We start from the raw sequence: 14,390 nt of genomic DNA, 5'->3' as shown, positions 1-14,390 counted from the left end.
TGTGGTTGGTGCTTTACAATACTTATCACTGACTCGTCCGGACATCTCTTATGCAGTTAACAAAGTTTGCCAGTTCATGCATAAACCCACTGAGATACACTGGTCGGCTGTGAAGCGAATTCTCTGCTATCTGAAATTTTTCATCGACTTTGGTCTACAAATCAGACCTGACTCATCCACCCAGCTCTCCATTTATTGTGACGCTGATTGGGCCTGTTGCCCCAATGACCGTCGCTCCACATCTGGCTACTGCATCTACTTTGGTTCCAATTTGATTTCTTGGAACTCCAAGAAACAACCGACCGTTGCTCGCTCCAGTACGGAAGCAGAGCTGTTGCTCATGCCACGGCTGAGTCACTTTGGCTTGAGTCCCTTTTGCATGAGTTTGGTGTTTTTATTTCCTCAAGACTGGTTGTTTGGTGTGATAACATAGGGGCAACTTATCTCTCCGCGAACCCAGTTTTCCATGCCCGCACTAAACATGTGGAAATTGATTACCACTTCATCCGAGAGAAAGTCCAACAAAAATCACTTGAAGTTCGTTTCATATCAAGCCGTGATCAACTTGCTGATGGATTTACGAAGCCTTTAGTCTCAGCCAAATTCTCAGTAATGCGCGACAAACTCAATGTGGTTCTCTCCCCATTGAGTTTGCAGGGGCGTGTTAAGGAAATCTCCACTGATACAACTGTCCCTGATTCTAAGGGATAATGCTCTGCCTAGTTTTGGAAACTTGGACCATTATATTCAGGAGCAATCAGTGCAACGGTTATCCGTGTATCTTGTCCATAATATTAGGCTATTGATTTGTAGTTTACTTTTTGATATTTGCCTTGTATAAAATCTGTTATATATAAAAAGGTGACACTCAACTCTGCTGCATTATGCAGAATTACTCCCATTTTTAGCCTCTTTTTTCAAAAAGGACGGGTGAAAACACACACTGCACGATCCTGAGTCCTTCAATGGCGGCCCAATCTGGCCTTTTGTCTTTCTTCACCTTTCTCCTTCAACTTCCTGGAAATGAAACATGCACATCAATAAGACATTACCTCCAAAAATCGAAGTAAGCTCATCAACCATGAATGGTGCAGAAGAAGACTTCTTAATGCTGGCTGAGGCCTCAGATGGCATCCTTTGGGGCACTTCAGGACTTACTCTTGTGAACTGGTGCATCAAGTAGAGTACCCTAAAAAGTGCAAGAGAAAGTGAAAAATATAATCCGATTAGTGCTAAAATAAGAATGGTGATGATTTTCACTGTTCACATCCATGGTTCTCACCAAAGCAGTAGGTAGCCCTTGATCTTGGTACACTGTTTAATCTAGAACCCACACTGAAAAAGGATTCTAGATCATCTCCACCCTGTTGTATAGTGCAGCTTGAGGCATATTCAGCTTCATTATGCAAACTAGATTTGGTGTCTGATGTCTTTACTACCTTTTCCACTAGTGTGTACATCTGATTGTTTGCCGGCTTTAATTCGCACTCTACTCATGGCAAAGTTCTGAAGTTCGTCAATTGAAGATGCGTGAGAGCTTTTGACTGCTTCAAACAAACCATCTTGCAACTATAAAGGTTATGAGGGAACTGAAAGAAAAAGAAGAATTTCATAAGTTCAAGGAAAAACCTTTTTGCGCATCCAAAACTTGCATTGGTTTTGGAGGGGACCTCAATATAGGGATTGCACCAAGTTTTGTGCCCTCAGATTTATTCGGCCTACTAAGCTGTTCAAGGGGATCGGAGAACAATTCTTTCGAAGAAATAGAGGCTGATTTATGATTTAGTCAAGTGAACAGGTGATTGCTAAGGCTGACTAGTCCTGCTCCCGACGTTTATCATGTGAAAAACATTGGAAAATCCTCTGATCACAAAGGATGTAGGAATCCAAATCACATTGTCTATATTTTAGAAGAATTAGTCAATGATATAATTAGAGTTCTATTAAAACTTTATTGCAAGCAAGAACTTCTCCTTCCTAAACAATGTGAGATCTCATACATCACATACCCTTATTCTTATCATGTGGGGTAATATAAAGGAATTACATAAAAATAATTCCACAAACTGACGTAACTTGATGTGGTACGCCAGATTATAAAGTTACTTTTATTGTAAATTAGATTTAACGAATCAGATGAAGTCACTTCAATTTGTGAGATTGTTTTTGTAAAATTCTTTTCTCAATGTAACCGTACTTGGAAAAATTTATCAAACTAGGAATAACAATACAGATAGGTTGAAGCTGCTATATTTGATAGAGGAAAAGGGTCGCATAAGGTATGCTTCATATTCATAGACAGGTACAGATCTGGACCTGATTATCCCTTCAAATACATAGAAATAAACAGAGAAAGCACAATCACCTCCTATGATTCAAGCATTGCTAATTAATACTCCAGCCAACAATCAAAACTATTCTCGCAAGGCCCACCTGTACATGCATGATATCAGGAATTCTCTCTGTTTCCATGACAGTAGAAACCATGCACAGACCCATTCTAATGGCAATATATACCAAGAAATTCATGAATATAAGGAATACAATACCTTCTCTCTATCTCAACCTGAGATAGCATTTCTCAATGTGAGATACAATCAAGCGTCACTCTATATCACAGAAAATCCAGTTTTTCATGAACGCATTAAGCATATTGAAATTGACTGCCACATCGTCCGAGAAAAATTACACGTTCACCACATCTCCAAGGCTCATGTTCCCACTACTTCTCAACTTCCGATGTCTTCACGAAGGCCTTGGATCGTGAACAACTTCTTTATCTCATTGGCAAGTTGGGCATTCGGAACCTTCATGCTTCAACTCGAGGGCGAGTAATACTGAATATACTCATCTTCTTGTAAAGTATGCTGACCCTATTTCCATGTATAGATTCATATAGATTCCTTAGCTGTGTAGGTTTCTTGTGTTGATTTTCTCCATGTTGTACAAGATAATACATATAGTTTTCTGTAAATGATACATAGAAGTTTATCCATCATTCGCTTCTCTTATTTTAAAAATAACTCTGCTTTAGATCCATCACAGAAAAGACCCTTTTCTTGAACTCTCCGTTTATAACTTCTTAGATTTGCATGTTACCCGGTGCGCATACTCAACTTTCGTGATTCTTTTGGATCTCATACAAAAAAAGGCTCGCCTGTGTTGGCTCCCTTTCCTGAACAAAGATGTCTGGTAACACTACTACAAAGAACAATATTCCCCACAACCAAGTTTTCAACGTCTCCGTCGACGTAAATCCACAAGGCAGCTCCAACTGCTTCGACGACGATGGCCGTCTAAAGCGAACTGGTAAATTACTTCAGCATAATCTTTCTATCATTCTTCCATTAGCATTTTAAAACTGCTTTCCCCATAAATGCTAACCTAAAATAGTTTCGAGTTGAATGTGTTTGTTACTGACTCTCTGTTTGTTTTCCGTGTGACTTGTTCATGATTCAGGGACTGTTTGGACTGCTAGCGCTCACATAATAACAGCTGTGATAGGGTCTGGGGTTCTGTCCTTGGCCTGGGCCACAGCTCAGTTGGGATGGGTTGCTGGTCCTGTTTTCATGTTCTTGTTCTCCCTCGTGACTTACTACACTTCCACGCTCCTCTCTGCATGTTATCGTTCCGGGGACCCTGCCACTTGCAAGAGAAACTATACCTACATGGATGCTGTGCGATCAAACCTGGGTAAATCTTGCTAGATTTTTAGTTTCTGCAAATAAATTAATATGGTATGTGGTTGCTTTTGTTGAAGTTTTAAATCTCAATCTGTTTGTGGGTTTTGATTTTCTAGGTGGAGCGAAGGTTAAGATATGTGGACTAGTCCAGTACTTAAACCTTTTTGGATCTGGCATTGGCTACACAATAGCATCATCCATAAGCATGATGTAAGTTTGAAATCATATAGATGGGATTTTGGAACTCTGTGTATGGGAGACTAATGGGTCTTTTAGCTTTTGATCAAACAGGGCAATCAAAAGGTCCAACTGTTTCCACAGCAGTCAAGGCAAAAATCCATGCCAAATAAACAGCAACCCATATATGATTGCATTTGGAGTCATTGAAATAGTTTTCTCCCAAATTCCCGACTTTGATCAGTTGTGGTGGCTCTCCATCGTCGCAGCTGTGATGTCCTTCACTTATTCAACAATTGGTATTGGCCTCGGCATCGCAAAAGTAGCAGGTCCATGTTAATGTTTTTTGTCTTACTTTTTTCATTTTCCTGAGTCTCAACTTATGCACTGACTTGGTGTTTTGTTTCTTGATTGCTCAAACACCAGAAACGGGAAAGCTCAGGGGAAGTCTGACTGGAATAAGCATTGGCTATGTGACTCAAACGCAAAAGATATGGAGGAGGTTCCAAGCACTCGGAGACATAGCTTTTGCATACTCCTACTCCATGATCCTCATCGAAATCCAGGTATATTTCTGTTAGAGATTTATGAGCAACAACGGTCTTTTCTCCTTGTAAACGAGAGTAGTATTTTGAACTAACATATACTGGTTAAAAACAGGACACAGTGAAATCCCCACCATCAGAGGCCAAGACAATGAATAAGGCCACCCTAATTAGCGTTGCTGTCACCACCCTTTTCTACATGCTATGTGGCTGCATGGGTTATGCTGCTTTTGGGGATCTCTCTCCTGGAAACCTCCTCACTGGTTTCGGCTTCTATAACCCATATTGGCTGCTGGACATAGCAAATGCTGCCCTAGTAATCCACCTTGTTGGTACATACCAAGTTTATTGCCAACCCCTTTTCGCCTTCATTGAGAAAAACGCACAAGAGAGATTCCCGGACAGTGAATTCATCACCAAAGAAATAAGAATCCCAATCCCCGGTTTTCATTCCTACAGACTCAACCTCTTCCGGTTGATTTGGAGGACAATCTTTGTTATCATAACCACTGTGATATCAATGCTGCTACCTTTCTTTAATGATGTTGTTGGACTTCTTGAGGCTTTGGGATTTTGGCCTCTCACAGTTTACTTCCCTGTGGAGATGTATATTGGGCAAAAGAAGATACCAAAGTGGAGCACAAAATGGCTTTGCCTACAAATCCTGAGCCTCGCATGCCTCATCATCACAATAGCTGCTGCAGCTGGCTCAATTGCAGGGGTTGTTCTTGATCTCAAGTCTTATAAGCCCTTCTCGACCACCTACTAAGGTTGAAATTTAATGCTGTCACCATTTCTGAACAATTGATCTAAAGCAAGGAAAGAATTGATCTTTGGGATTTCAGTTCTTGTTCATGGTCTTAACAAGCTGAAATGGGTGTTGTTAACCCTAGCAGGAGTAAAGGTATGACAATCCTTGTAGGGGTATCCAAGATGTGGTTAGAATCTCTAAAAGTAAGAGACGGGTCAGCTTCGGCAGCCATTAACCAACCATCCACCTGAATGAGATGCCCCACCAATACTAAAGAGTAATGGTGGTGGAAAAATACCACTTGAAAATGATATCCATATATGGAAAATAGCACACCTAGAAAACTTTTTTTCCTTTTATACTAGTTTCCATGGGGACAATGACCTTCTTTTAGTCCCAACTGAACAGCCAGAAAGGCAGTGTGTACTAAGAAAGAATTAGAAAGAAATGGCAAACCAAGACAGCCGTTCAAGTGAGTGCTGGATCTTGAAACATGTGCAGCACTAACTCAACAGTCAAACTCCATGTTCATTAACTGGTGTAAGTACCCGAGCCGTGATGATATAAAGGAAATATACAAAACAGAAGGTTATGTTTTGATTTCATCTAGTAAAGAAATGGAGCATTTGCTGAAAAGGTGTAGCTGTTTAGCACTTTTCCTGCCACTTTTTCTTCGACATCATGCTGGAAAAAGAGAAAAAGTTTTCTTTTTTATTTTATTTTTCACATGCTCTAATACATTCACATACAAACACAAGGAAATCTATTTGGGGAAAGAAACTAACGATCGCTACCCTTTAATTTGGAGATTCCTGAAAAGTAAGCAGACACCTCAGGCCTTACAACAAAGTGCTCATGACAGGTTGTTGAAATACTTTCTGCACGTTTCCCATGCACAGCATAAGGATAGATATGTGGACATGGAAGTAAGGTACTTTCCAATAAAAAAAGTTATAAACACGAGGATAGAGAGAGAAATGTTAATGGTGGGGTGGGTTTTCCATGGAAGTACGAGTACCCCTCTTTGCCTGTAATGATGGAAAAATGTTTTATCGGTTCTTTTTGTGTATTATAAAATATTTAAGTATTTAAAATGTTTTTTTTTTATTTTTTGAATATATTTAAATACCACCTATCGTCAAGTCAATATCGGAGTTTTTCCACTTGTCTACCATAAATTTAAAGAATACTACTTTTTCTTATGATTTATAACATCCAAGGGATCGGTCAAACTTCGAAATTTGGGAAGCAAACATAGACAATTTGCTTGCTCTTGTAAATGCCGTTGAGAGCAAACATAGACACTTGTGCACAAAAAAGCCATATTTTGTCAATCTTTCCTGCAATTAAGAACACTAAATAAAATTACGTGATATCGTCCACTTTGTTAAAAGAAAAAAAAAATCTTGCTTGGAATCAAGTCGATTATTGTAGAATATGATAAATTAGACCATAAAACCAGGTAAAATGAATTGTATCATAATTCATAGGCTACTTATAACCCTTCCGATCATTTTTTATCATACTCGGCATCGTGCTCGCTCGAGTATCTGTCGATATCTTGATTTTTTTCAGAAATATGATCCATGAAAAATTGTCATATGCAAATTAAATCATAAGCTCAATGGCCAATTAGGGGCTGTATAAAAATCTGGATACAAGTGACATGCATACTTGCAAACAAAATCAACAACTTTGTGAACACTGTAAAAAAGGCGCCCAAATCAAATGTTACGACTGTAGCAATTACCGTGGGAACTGGGAACAAAAGATTCTGGTATAAGAACAATTGGGATGGTTGATGGAATGATAATTGGTTGATTCAATCTGAATTTCCTACGAACTTCATGTATCAACATTACTTTACATGACTTCCCAAAAGACATTTATCTTACATTATATTCGAGTATACCTTATCGGGCAACCGGCAGGCAGCGGCAGTATTTTAAAACCGGCAGAAAAGCAATTCTACTGGTAAAGAACTGCCTCTTCCATGGTGAAAGGGGAACTTGAAACTGCAATCCAATATGTTCCAAAAACACAAAATGAACAAATCACCAGCGGTATCTAAGAAAGTTCCTCCACATTGAACTTCTTCCAAGCTTCCTGTATTAGAATCAAATCAATCAAGAATAAAAACCAGCACGTAACAAGATGCAGCAATAGTTGTCGAAGGGAAAAACGAGGATGATAATTTCTATATGTAGTTTCCCACTGAGAATGAAGAATTATTAGATCAGATGAGCAATAGCGCAACAGTAGACATATGGTTACAAAAGAATCATATTCAGATCATGTAATAGGCACTTCATATATATTTACAAATTTTTCATATGAATTCGCAGGTTATTCCTGGTGATTGTATTTAATTAAAAACTAGTACGGAATGGTTTCTTTGACTGGTAGACCTGCTAGCACTTTTGTTAGCTAAACTACCTCAGGATGTTATATCCACTCTATACAAATGATTGAAATCACTAAAACGCACATGGGGTCATGTTAATTGAACAAGGACTATGCTGGACAATTAATAAAATTAGTATTCAGTAGAAATAATTAATTAGCAATGTCCTAAAGAACCATTATTGTACACCACTTTTTCATTGTCAAGTAAACCACAAACCATTTTATAATACCAAAGACTTGTCATGAGGCATGTGTGGCAATTTAATGAGAAGACTACACCATTTTGTTGCTAGTAGAAATTAGAGAACAGTAAAATATCCATTACCTACAATCCATCACCTAGGGTAGAGCCCAAATGACGGTAGGAACTTTTCTCTTCAAGACCAGTTACGGAAACGTCACAGACTTGAATCATCATCAAGGGGTCAAGTTGGGGAAAGCATTAGTGGTTATCTTTTTTTCTACTAACTGTTTTAGATCCTTTTATAACTGCAGGGTTCATCCATTGACAGCAGAAAGGGGAAGACACTTGAGATAATCACACTTGTACCAGATTTATGAAACATCATTCAACAGTAACATAATCGCATTCTGCGGTTGAGGGTGACTAATGTGAACATTACTGGTTGTAAGTTCCAACAAACATACCAATAAGATCACCATATGCTAAAAATATACATTAATGGGAAAAGGTCATATCTATAGAATGAAGAAATGTAAAGACTAATGCATCTCAGATACATGAATTACCAATATCAGGTCTTTCTTTTAAATATCTGTGAAATGCCAATAAGGTACCTTAAGGATATCAAAAACTTTCTCTGCTGTATATTTTTGCTCGAGAGTAGCACCTTTCTGCTGAACCTTATCAGGATGGATAAATAATGTCGCCTTTCTATAAACCTTTTTAACTGAGGCAGAGGTGATCATATCTGTCAGAGACACGGGCTGCCAATCGCATTCAGGCCAAAGCACCTGTTATCATTCCAAAGATGAAGAATTTAGTTATCTTCAAAAAATGTGTAGGCATATGTGTGTATAAATATATATATATGTATATATTGTATTTATGGTTATTATAGTTAAAAGGATCAAATACCACACTTGCAAGGATTCAGTAGTTGAATAGATCAGCCTCATTCAAGCAAAAAACAACTGATGGTTTCCTACAGAGAGAATACTGTTCAGCTACTGTTCTGTACGGGAACCTTTAGAGACTCTTTTATGAACTTTACTTAATATAATAGTTTTGAAAGAGATTCTTGGTCCACACAGAGATCTTACAAAGGCAAACTTACAAAATGATCAAGGATGTGAAAAAACCAACCTCTTTAGGAAGCTACAGTAGATTGTGAGGAGTAAAATTGAGCATCAATAGTTTATTCTTGACAAGTAAAAAAATAACTGTTTATATGTTGGCAAACGCACAGATTGCAATGATGATAACAATGCACGCATATTGCCTTCCCTCCCTGCTGCCCACCGCTTTACTTGAATGTCCACAGTCTCAGCAATCCTCTGCCAACATTATGATTGTAAAATACTAAGTAGCTATATGGTAGAGCACAGATAAGCATTGCTTGTAAACTAAATGCCACCCCACCTAACAGGGGAGGAAAACGTAAATAAATTTAAAAAATGTGATAAAAAGATTTGTCGATGAATAATTTTAGCAACCATGCTGTAACAGATCTTAGATGAATAAATAAAACAAATGGCTCAACACAACAAACACTCACACGCCTCTCTTCTTGCTCCCACTGTGTTTGAAGGTCACGCTGGTTCATATCAGCCACTGCTTGTGCCTGAAAACACAAATGCCACAAATTATCAGACCATCCCACTAATGCGTATAGACATATAGCACAAAAACTCAATAATAGATAGTGTCACGCTCATACACAAGGGAAATTGGCTATCAGTAGCAAATCTAACATCAAGGCCATGAAGCTAAGTCTTGAAGCTGAAAGGCTAGGTAATTAAATTGCCTAATAATTAACCAATGATCGTAGATATGTCAAGCTCTGAAGGCCAAAGCAGTACAGGGAATAGAATGGCAACAAATCCTCTGGAATGCACCATTTCAGACTATAAATGAATAAATGGAAATTGAGGAAATCAATGAACATATTTATATATTGCATTTAGAAAAAATAAGTACAGAGAGACAAAATAAGCTCATCCATCCCAGAATATAAAATGTAGTGTCACCAAAGGAAGAAAAGTGTATAGAAAGGACAAGGGTGAAAACACACACCGCACGATCCTGAGTCCTTTGATGACGGCCATATCTGGCTCTTCGTCTTTCTTCACTTTCTCCTTCAACGTCCTGAAATTCTCCAAATAATGGAGCAGCTTTTGCAAACATAAAACATTAAAGAAATTGACTTTAGAAGAGATACCAACAAAATTTACCATGCTGGAAATGAAAACAGCACATCAATAAGAAATTACCTCCAAACATCGAAGAAAGGTCATCAACCATGAATGGTGCAGAAGAAGACTTCTTTATGCTGGCTGAGGCCTCAGACGGCATCCTCTGGGGCACTTCAGGACTTCTCTTGTGAACTGGTGCATCAAATAGAGTGTCCTAAAAAGTGCAAGAGAAAGTGAATAATATAATCTGATTAGTGTTATAATAAGAATGGCGATGATTGTCACATCCATGGTTCTCACCAAAGTAGTAGCCCTTGATCTTGGTACACTGTTTGATCTAGAACCTACACTGAAAAAGGATTCTAGATCATCTCCACCCTGCAGCATGGTGTGGCTTGAAGCATATTCAGCTGCTTTATGCAAACTAGATTTGGTGTCTGATGTCTTTACAGGCTTTTCACTAGTGTGTACATCTGATTGTTTGCCAGCTTTATTTCGCACTCTACTCATGGCAAAGTCCTCAAGTTCGTCAATTGAAGATGTGTGAGAGCTTTTAACTGCATCAAACAAACCATCTTGTAACTATTAAGGTTATGAGGGAACTGAAAAAAAAGAAGAGGAATTTCATTAGGGAAAAGCTAAGAACCTTTTTGTGCATTCAAAACTTGCATTGGTTTTGGAGGGGGCCTCAATATAGGGATAGCACCAAGTTTTGTGCCCTCAGATTTATTCGGCCTACTAAGTAGTTCAAGGGGATCGGAGAATAGTTCCGAGGAGGTATATGCTGGCTTTGAGATTGTTTCTAATACAGTGAAAGGGTCTTCTGAATAAATAAAGGTTGATTTAGTTGAATGAACACGTGATTGCTGAGGCTGACTAGTCCTGCTCCTAAGATTTTTCATGTGAAAAAATTATCAAAATAAGAATAATGGATTTGTTGAACAAATTAACAAAAAAAAATAGGTTGAAGTAGCTATATTTGAGACAGAAAAAGGGCCACATAAGGTATGTTTCATATTCATAGAAAGATACAGATCTCTCTTTTTTTTTTTTGATTGGCCCTGGGTGTCTGAGAACAAAGTCTCGACTAATCCCGGGGATTGGCAAGAAGTTTCCTATAAGTGCACCTCGGGTAATTCAAGGGGAAGTTCCCCCAGTCCGATGACCCCTAAAAACTGTTTGCACCCAAGAGGATTCGAACCTTATACCTAGAGGGAGCATAACACCAAGACCAAGGCCTTTACCACGTCAGCCAACCCCTAGGGGTTCATAGACAGATACAGATCTGAACCTGGTTATCCGGTCTAATAAATAGAAATAACAACAATGGTAACAATGACAAGAAAAATAATACCTATAATGAAAGACACTTAAAAAAAGTAATAGCACCACATTCAAAAGAAGAATTAGAAATTAATCGGAAGGATAAACTTAAAATAAGATGCAAATGATCCCTCCCAGCACAGCACCTCTTTTCAATCAGAGCTGCAAGGTCATGCTCTTCATTCCATCAGGGTACTGCTGAGATTGTATTAGCCTAAAAATTTTGGGTAATCCATGCAACAAGTGGGTAAGTGGGATTTTCTTACCCCCAAACCAAAAAATGTATATTTTTCTTGCACATGTTCCATAGAATCTTCTTGTCTAAAAATATGTAGACAGAGGAATTTTGCATTACCATAGGCTTTTCCAACCATAGCTGTTCAGTGAGGACTGCTAGTAATGCAAAAAAAAAAAAAAAAAAAAAAAAAAAAAAAAAAAAAAAAAAACCAACCACAAAGTGATAATTATGACAACCACCAGTTAATAACCCGTAGTTTACTGTTATCTATACTCTTTAACAATTATCCCACAAGTCCATACAGCTCACTTATGTACACTGCTATCTTCCACTCTCAGAGAAATAATCAAATTGAGGGGAGGGTTTACAATTTATATGCACTACTAATCAGAAAAGAATCTAAATTTGGTGATCTTTAGAAGTGACAAATGCCACTGCTCAGGAACAAAGAACAACAGTACTACTTGCATAAGCTAATACCAGCTGAACCATAACTACAGAAGGGTAAATGAAGAGCATGACTAATTACTTCCTTCTACATAACTAATATCTGTCTACCAAAATTGAGGGAATTTTATGAGACACTTATGATATGAAACAATCTCTGGTTATGACATGAAAATGATAGGCAATAATCAGTAAACGTAATCTCCACTAAATATGAACATTTCAATTAACCCAGTTTGAAATGCCTACAGAATTTTGGAAACACTTTTTATTATAAAGATTTTCACTTTTATTCATGTTCTTCTCAAACACTCCTGGCTATCAATAAAATTCATTATTCACAGAGAAAAATTTCCCCAACATATCTAGCAAATTGAACAACTTTTACAAGAACCAAAATTACGTCGTGAGTTCATACTAAACCCGGTACTATTATTTTTATTGGCATTATGGGTATGGGCATTCTACCAAAGTCTATATAATACTTTTACATACCCACTATTTGGTGTACTGCTTCCACCAAACCCAGGTATCAAGTCATTGAAATCACTCTCATTCTTCACTGATCCATTCTGGTTCCGACTCTTCGATCTTGCCTCTCCTCCACCGAAATTACCCAACAGATCATCAATCGAAGCACTCTGCTTCGGTGGCGAAGCAAAAGACGTAAACACATCGTCATTATTCGCAGAAACCGAGCTCTTCAACCCGGGCATTCCTCCAAATATATCGTCACCATTATAAATAGGCAACGACGAAGGAACGCCACTAGAATTATTCGAAAATATGGAATCGTAATCAAATGAAGTATCAGATTGCTTCGTGGACTTATTGGGTCCCCGGAATAATAAATCACCGTAATCATCAAATCCTCCATAGTTCTGGGTTCTCGTATTTGAAAGCGAGGAAGATCTGGATGAATAGGCGGACGGGTTGGGGTTAAAGCCAGAATCAAATCCCAAATTGCTGCTATGGAAATTGCTTGAGCTGGTGGGTAGTTTTGATTCCTTCGACGCTGCCATTGGAGCAGCTTTCCCTTGCGGTTTCAAGCCGAACTGCTCTGTTAGGACGTCAAATTCGTCCATTTTTGCGCTTATGAATCGAAATCTCGAGAAATGGATTCTAAAGTTGAGGCTAAATTGCAACCAACCGAGGTTGGTTTACAGGAACTTGAAATATGGGATGTGGAAAAACTGTGAGGTTTTGTATATGGAATGAAAAAAGTTGAATAACGGGAGTGAGTAATCTTTGCGCTGAGGATCAGAAAACGAAGCGCAATTTTCGATGAATTTCCAGACGAATGGCAGGGAGAGAGAGTTTTGGGTCTCAAGTGGTCTGGCGGGAATTGGGTAACGAAGAGAGATAGGGAAAGGAGATTTTTACAGGAGAGATTTGGATCAGAGATTCCTCTCGCTCTCTTACTAGAGTCTCGGCACAGGTCTCTGTTTCTTGTCTTGGTCCCTTTTCTCTCGGAGGCAAAGGCAAAAGCTTGGGAAACGACGACGTGGATTCTACTCTACAACGTTGTGCGGTGCGCACAATATGATGAAGCCTTCAGAATTTCAATTTTTCCAAATATTTTCTTTGTCGGTGACTCTGATAACCTCTATGTTTTCTTATTTCTAATATATTTTGTCAATTCCATAAACTAATTATAGGTTAATTTTTATAATTTGATAAAAATAATAAAATTTATTTTATAAATTAAAATAAATCTGAATTAATCTCATGACTTATTAAATAATGTAAGATTCATTTTATATTACTATCTTTTTTTTTTTCACCCAAAGTTTTAATTTTAAACAAAAAAATTAAAAGCATTTTAATCCAAAGTTTCTTATCTTAAATTTGCACTAGGTTAAACATTTTTATTACTACAGAAAAAAAAAAAACTAGACATATATAATCATTCTTTCAAATTCTAATACTTATTATTTCTTACGCACACAAATTAGATAATAATTAAAGGATGGTGTTAACGGACTATCCAGTGTTTACTGTTGGGTGTACCACTACTTATAAATTTTTTTTTTTTGACCTTTTCAAGTATTTTTTTAATATTTTTAATTTTAAAAAAATATATAATTTTACTAATAATCACTTATTTAATTATTAAGTAAAAAATAAGAGAAATGATTTGTATAAGCCTCAAATAGATAAGTCACATATAAGCCTTTGTAAAAAAGTAGACTCTACTTTAAAAAAGTGTAAAAAAAAATTATTATTTATTAATAGGACCCATTATTTTATAAAAGATTTGTATGAGACTTGTCTATTTAAAACTTGTATCTAACAGTACTCAAAAAATAAAAAGTCGGGATTGACTTGCCTTTTGTGTATTTGAAATTTTTGTTTTTTTTATTATTATTTTATTTTAAGTATTTTTTTAATATTCTTAATTATTAAGAAAAAATTAAAAAAATATATACAACTTCACTAATAGT

General features: G+C 37.3%; 2 protein-coding genes across 3 annotated transcripts; one reads left to right on the top strand and one right to left on the bottom strand.

Annotated features, from left to right (window-relative positions):
* Positions 1 to 3,185: 3,185 nt before the first annotated feature.
* LOC121244395 (amino acid permease 3-like) lies at positions 3,186 to 5,293 on the top strand. Its single transcript, XM_041142459.1, has 6 exons — positions 3,186 to 3,309; positions 3,460 to 3,693; positions 3,800 to 3,893; positions 3,975 to 4,189; positions 4,287 to 4,426; positions 4,521 to 5,293. Exons 1-6 carry the CDS (start codon positions 3,186 to 3,188, stop codon positions 5,172 to 5,174), a joined length of 1,461 nt encoding a protein of 486 aa, XP_040998393.1. The 3' UTR covers positions 5,175 to 5,293.
* A 1,450-nt stretch (positions 5,294 to 6,743) lies between these two features.
* On the bottom strand, positions 6,744 to 13,504 carry LOC121244392 (auxilin-related protein 2). 2 transcript variants are annotated; one of them, XM_041142457.1, is made up of 9 exons: positions 12,442 to 13,504; positions 10,585 to 10,820; positions 10,239 to 10,495; positions 10,017 to 10,152; positions 9,820 to 9,917; positions 9,302 to 9,367; positions 8,991 to 9,080; positions 8,361 to 8,537; positions 6,744 to 7,262 (listed from the first exon to the last, which is right to left on the bottom strand). In XM_041142457.1, the coding sequence occupies exons 1-9, from the start codon at positions 13,029 to 13,031 to the stop codon at positions 7,224 to 7,226; spliced, it is 1,689 nt and encodes a 562-aa protein (XP_040998391.1). In that variant the 5' UTR covers positions 13,032 to 13,504; the 3' UTR covers positions 6,744 to 7,223. The 2 variants fall into 2 exon arrangements, with proteins under 2 accessions (XP_040998391.1, XP_040998390.1); XM_041142456.1 differs by having other exon boundaries at positions 10,585 to 10,826; positions 12,442 to 13,502.
* Positions 13,505 to 14,390: the final 886 nt, after the last annotated feature.

The sequence above is a fragment of the Juglans microcarpa x Juglans regia genome, chromosome 8S, assembly GCF_004785595.1.
Source record: "Juglans microcarpa x Juglans regia isolate MS1-56 chromosome 8S, Jm3101_v1.0, whole genome shotgun sequence".
NCBI classification, from domain to species: Eukaryota; Viridiplantae; Streptophyta; class Magnoliopsida; order Fagales; family Juglandaceae; genus Juglans; species Juglans microcarpa x Juglans regia.
The sequence above is the reverse complement of the archived record's forward strand: the minus strand, read 5'-3'. Positions and strand labels throughout refer to the sequence as shown.

Excerpts from the sequence above, each read along its gene's own strand:
- LOC121244395 (XM_041142459.1), top strand. The coding sequence starts at position 3,186 with ATGTCTGGTAACACTACTACAAAGAACAATATTCCCCACAACCAAGTT. Across the intron at positions 3,694-3,799 it reads TGCTGTGCGATCAAACCTGG|GTGGAGCGAAGGTTAAGATA; the intron begins GTAAATCTTGCT and ends TTGATTTTCTAG. Across the intron at positions 4,427-4,520 it reads TGATCCTCATCGAAATCCAG|GACACAGTGAAATCCCCACC; the intron begins GTATATTTCTGT and ends GGTTAAAAACAG.
- LOC121244392 (XM_041142456.1), bottom strand. The coding sequence starts at position 13,031 with ATGGACGAATTTGACGTCCTAACAGAGCAGTTCGGCTTGAAACCGCAA. Across the intron at positions 10,496-10,584 it reads AGTTTTGAATGCACAAAAAG|TTAAAAGCTCTCACACATCT; the intron begins GTTCTTAGCTTT and ends TGTTTGATGCAG. Across the intron at positions 8,538-8,990 it reads TGTTATCATCATTGCAATCT|GTGCTTTGGCCTGAATGCGA; the intron begins GTGCGTTTGCCA and ends GAATGATAACAG.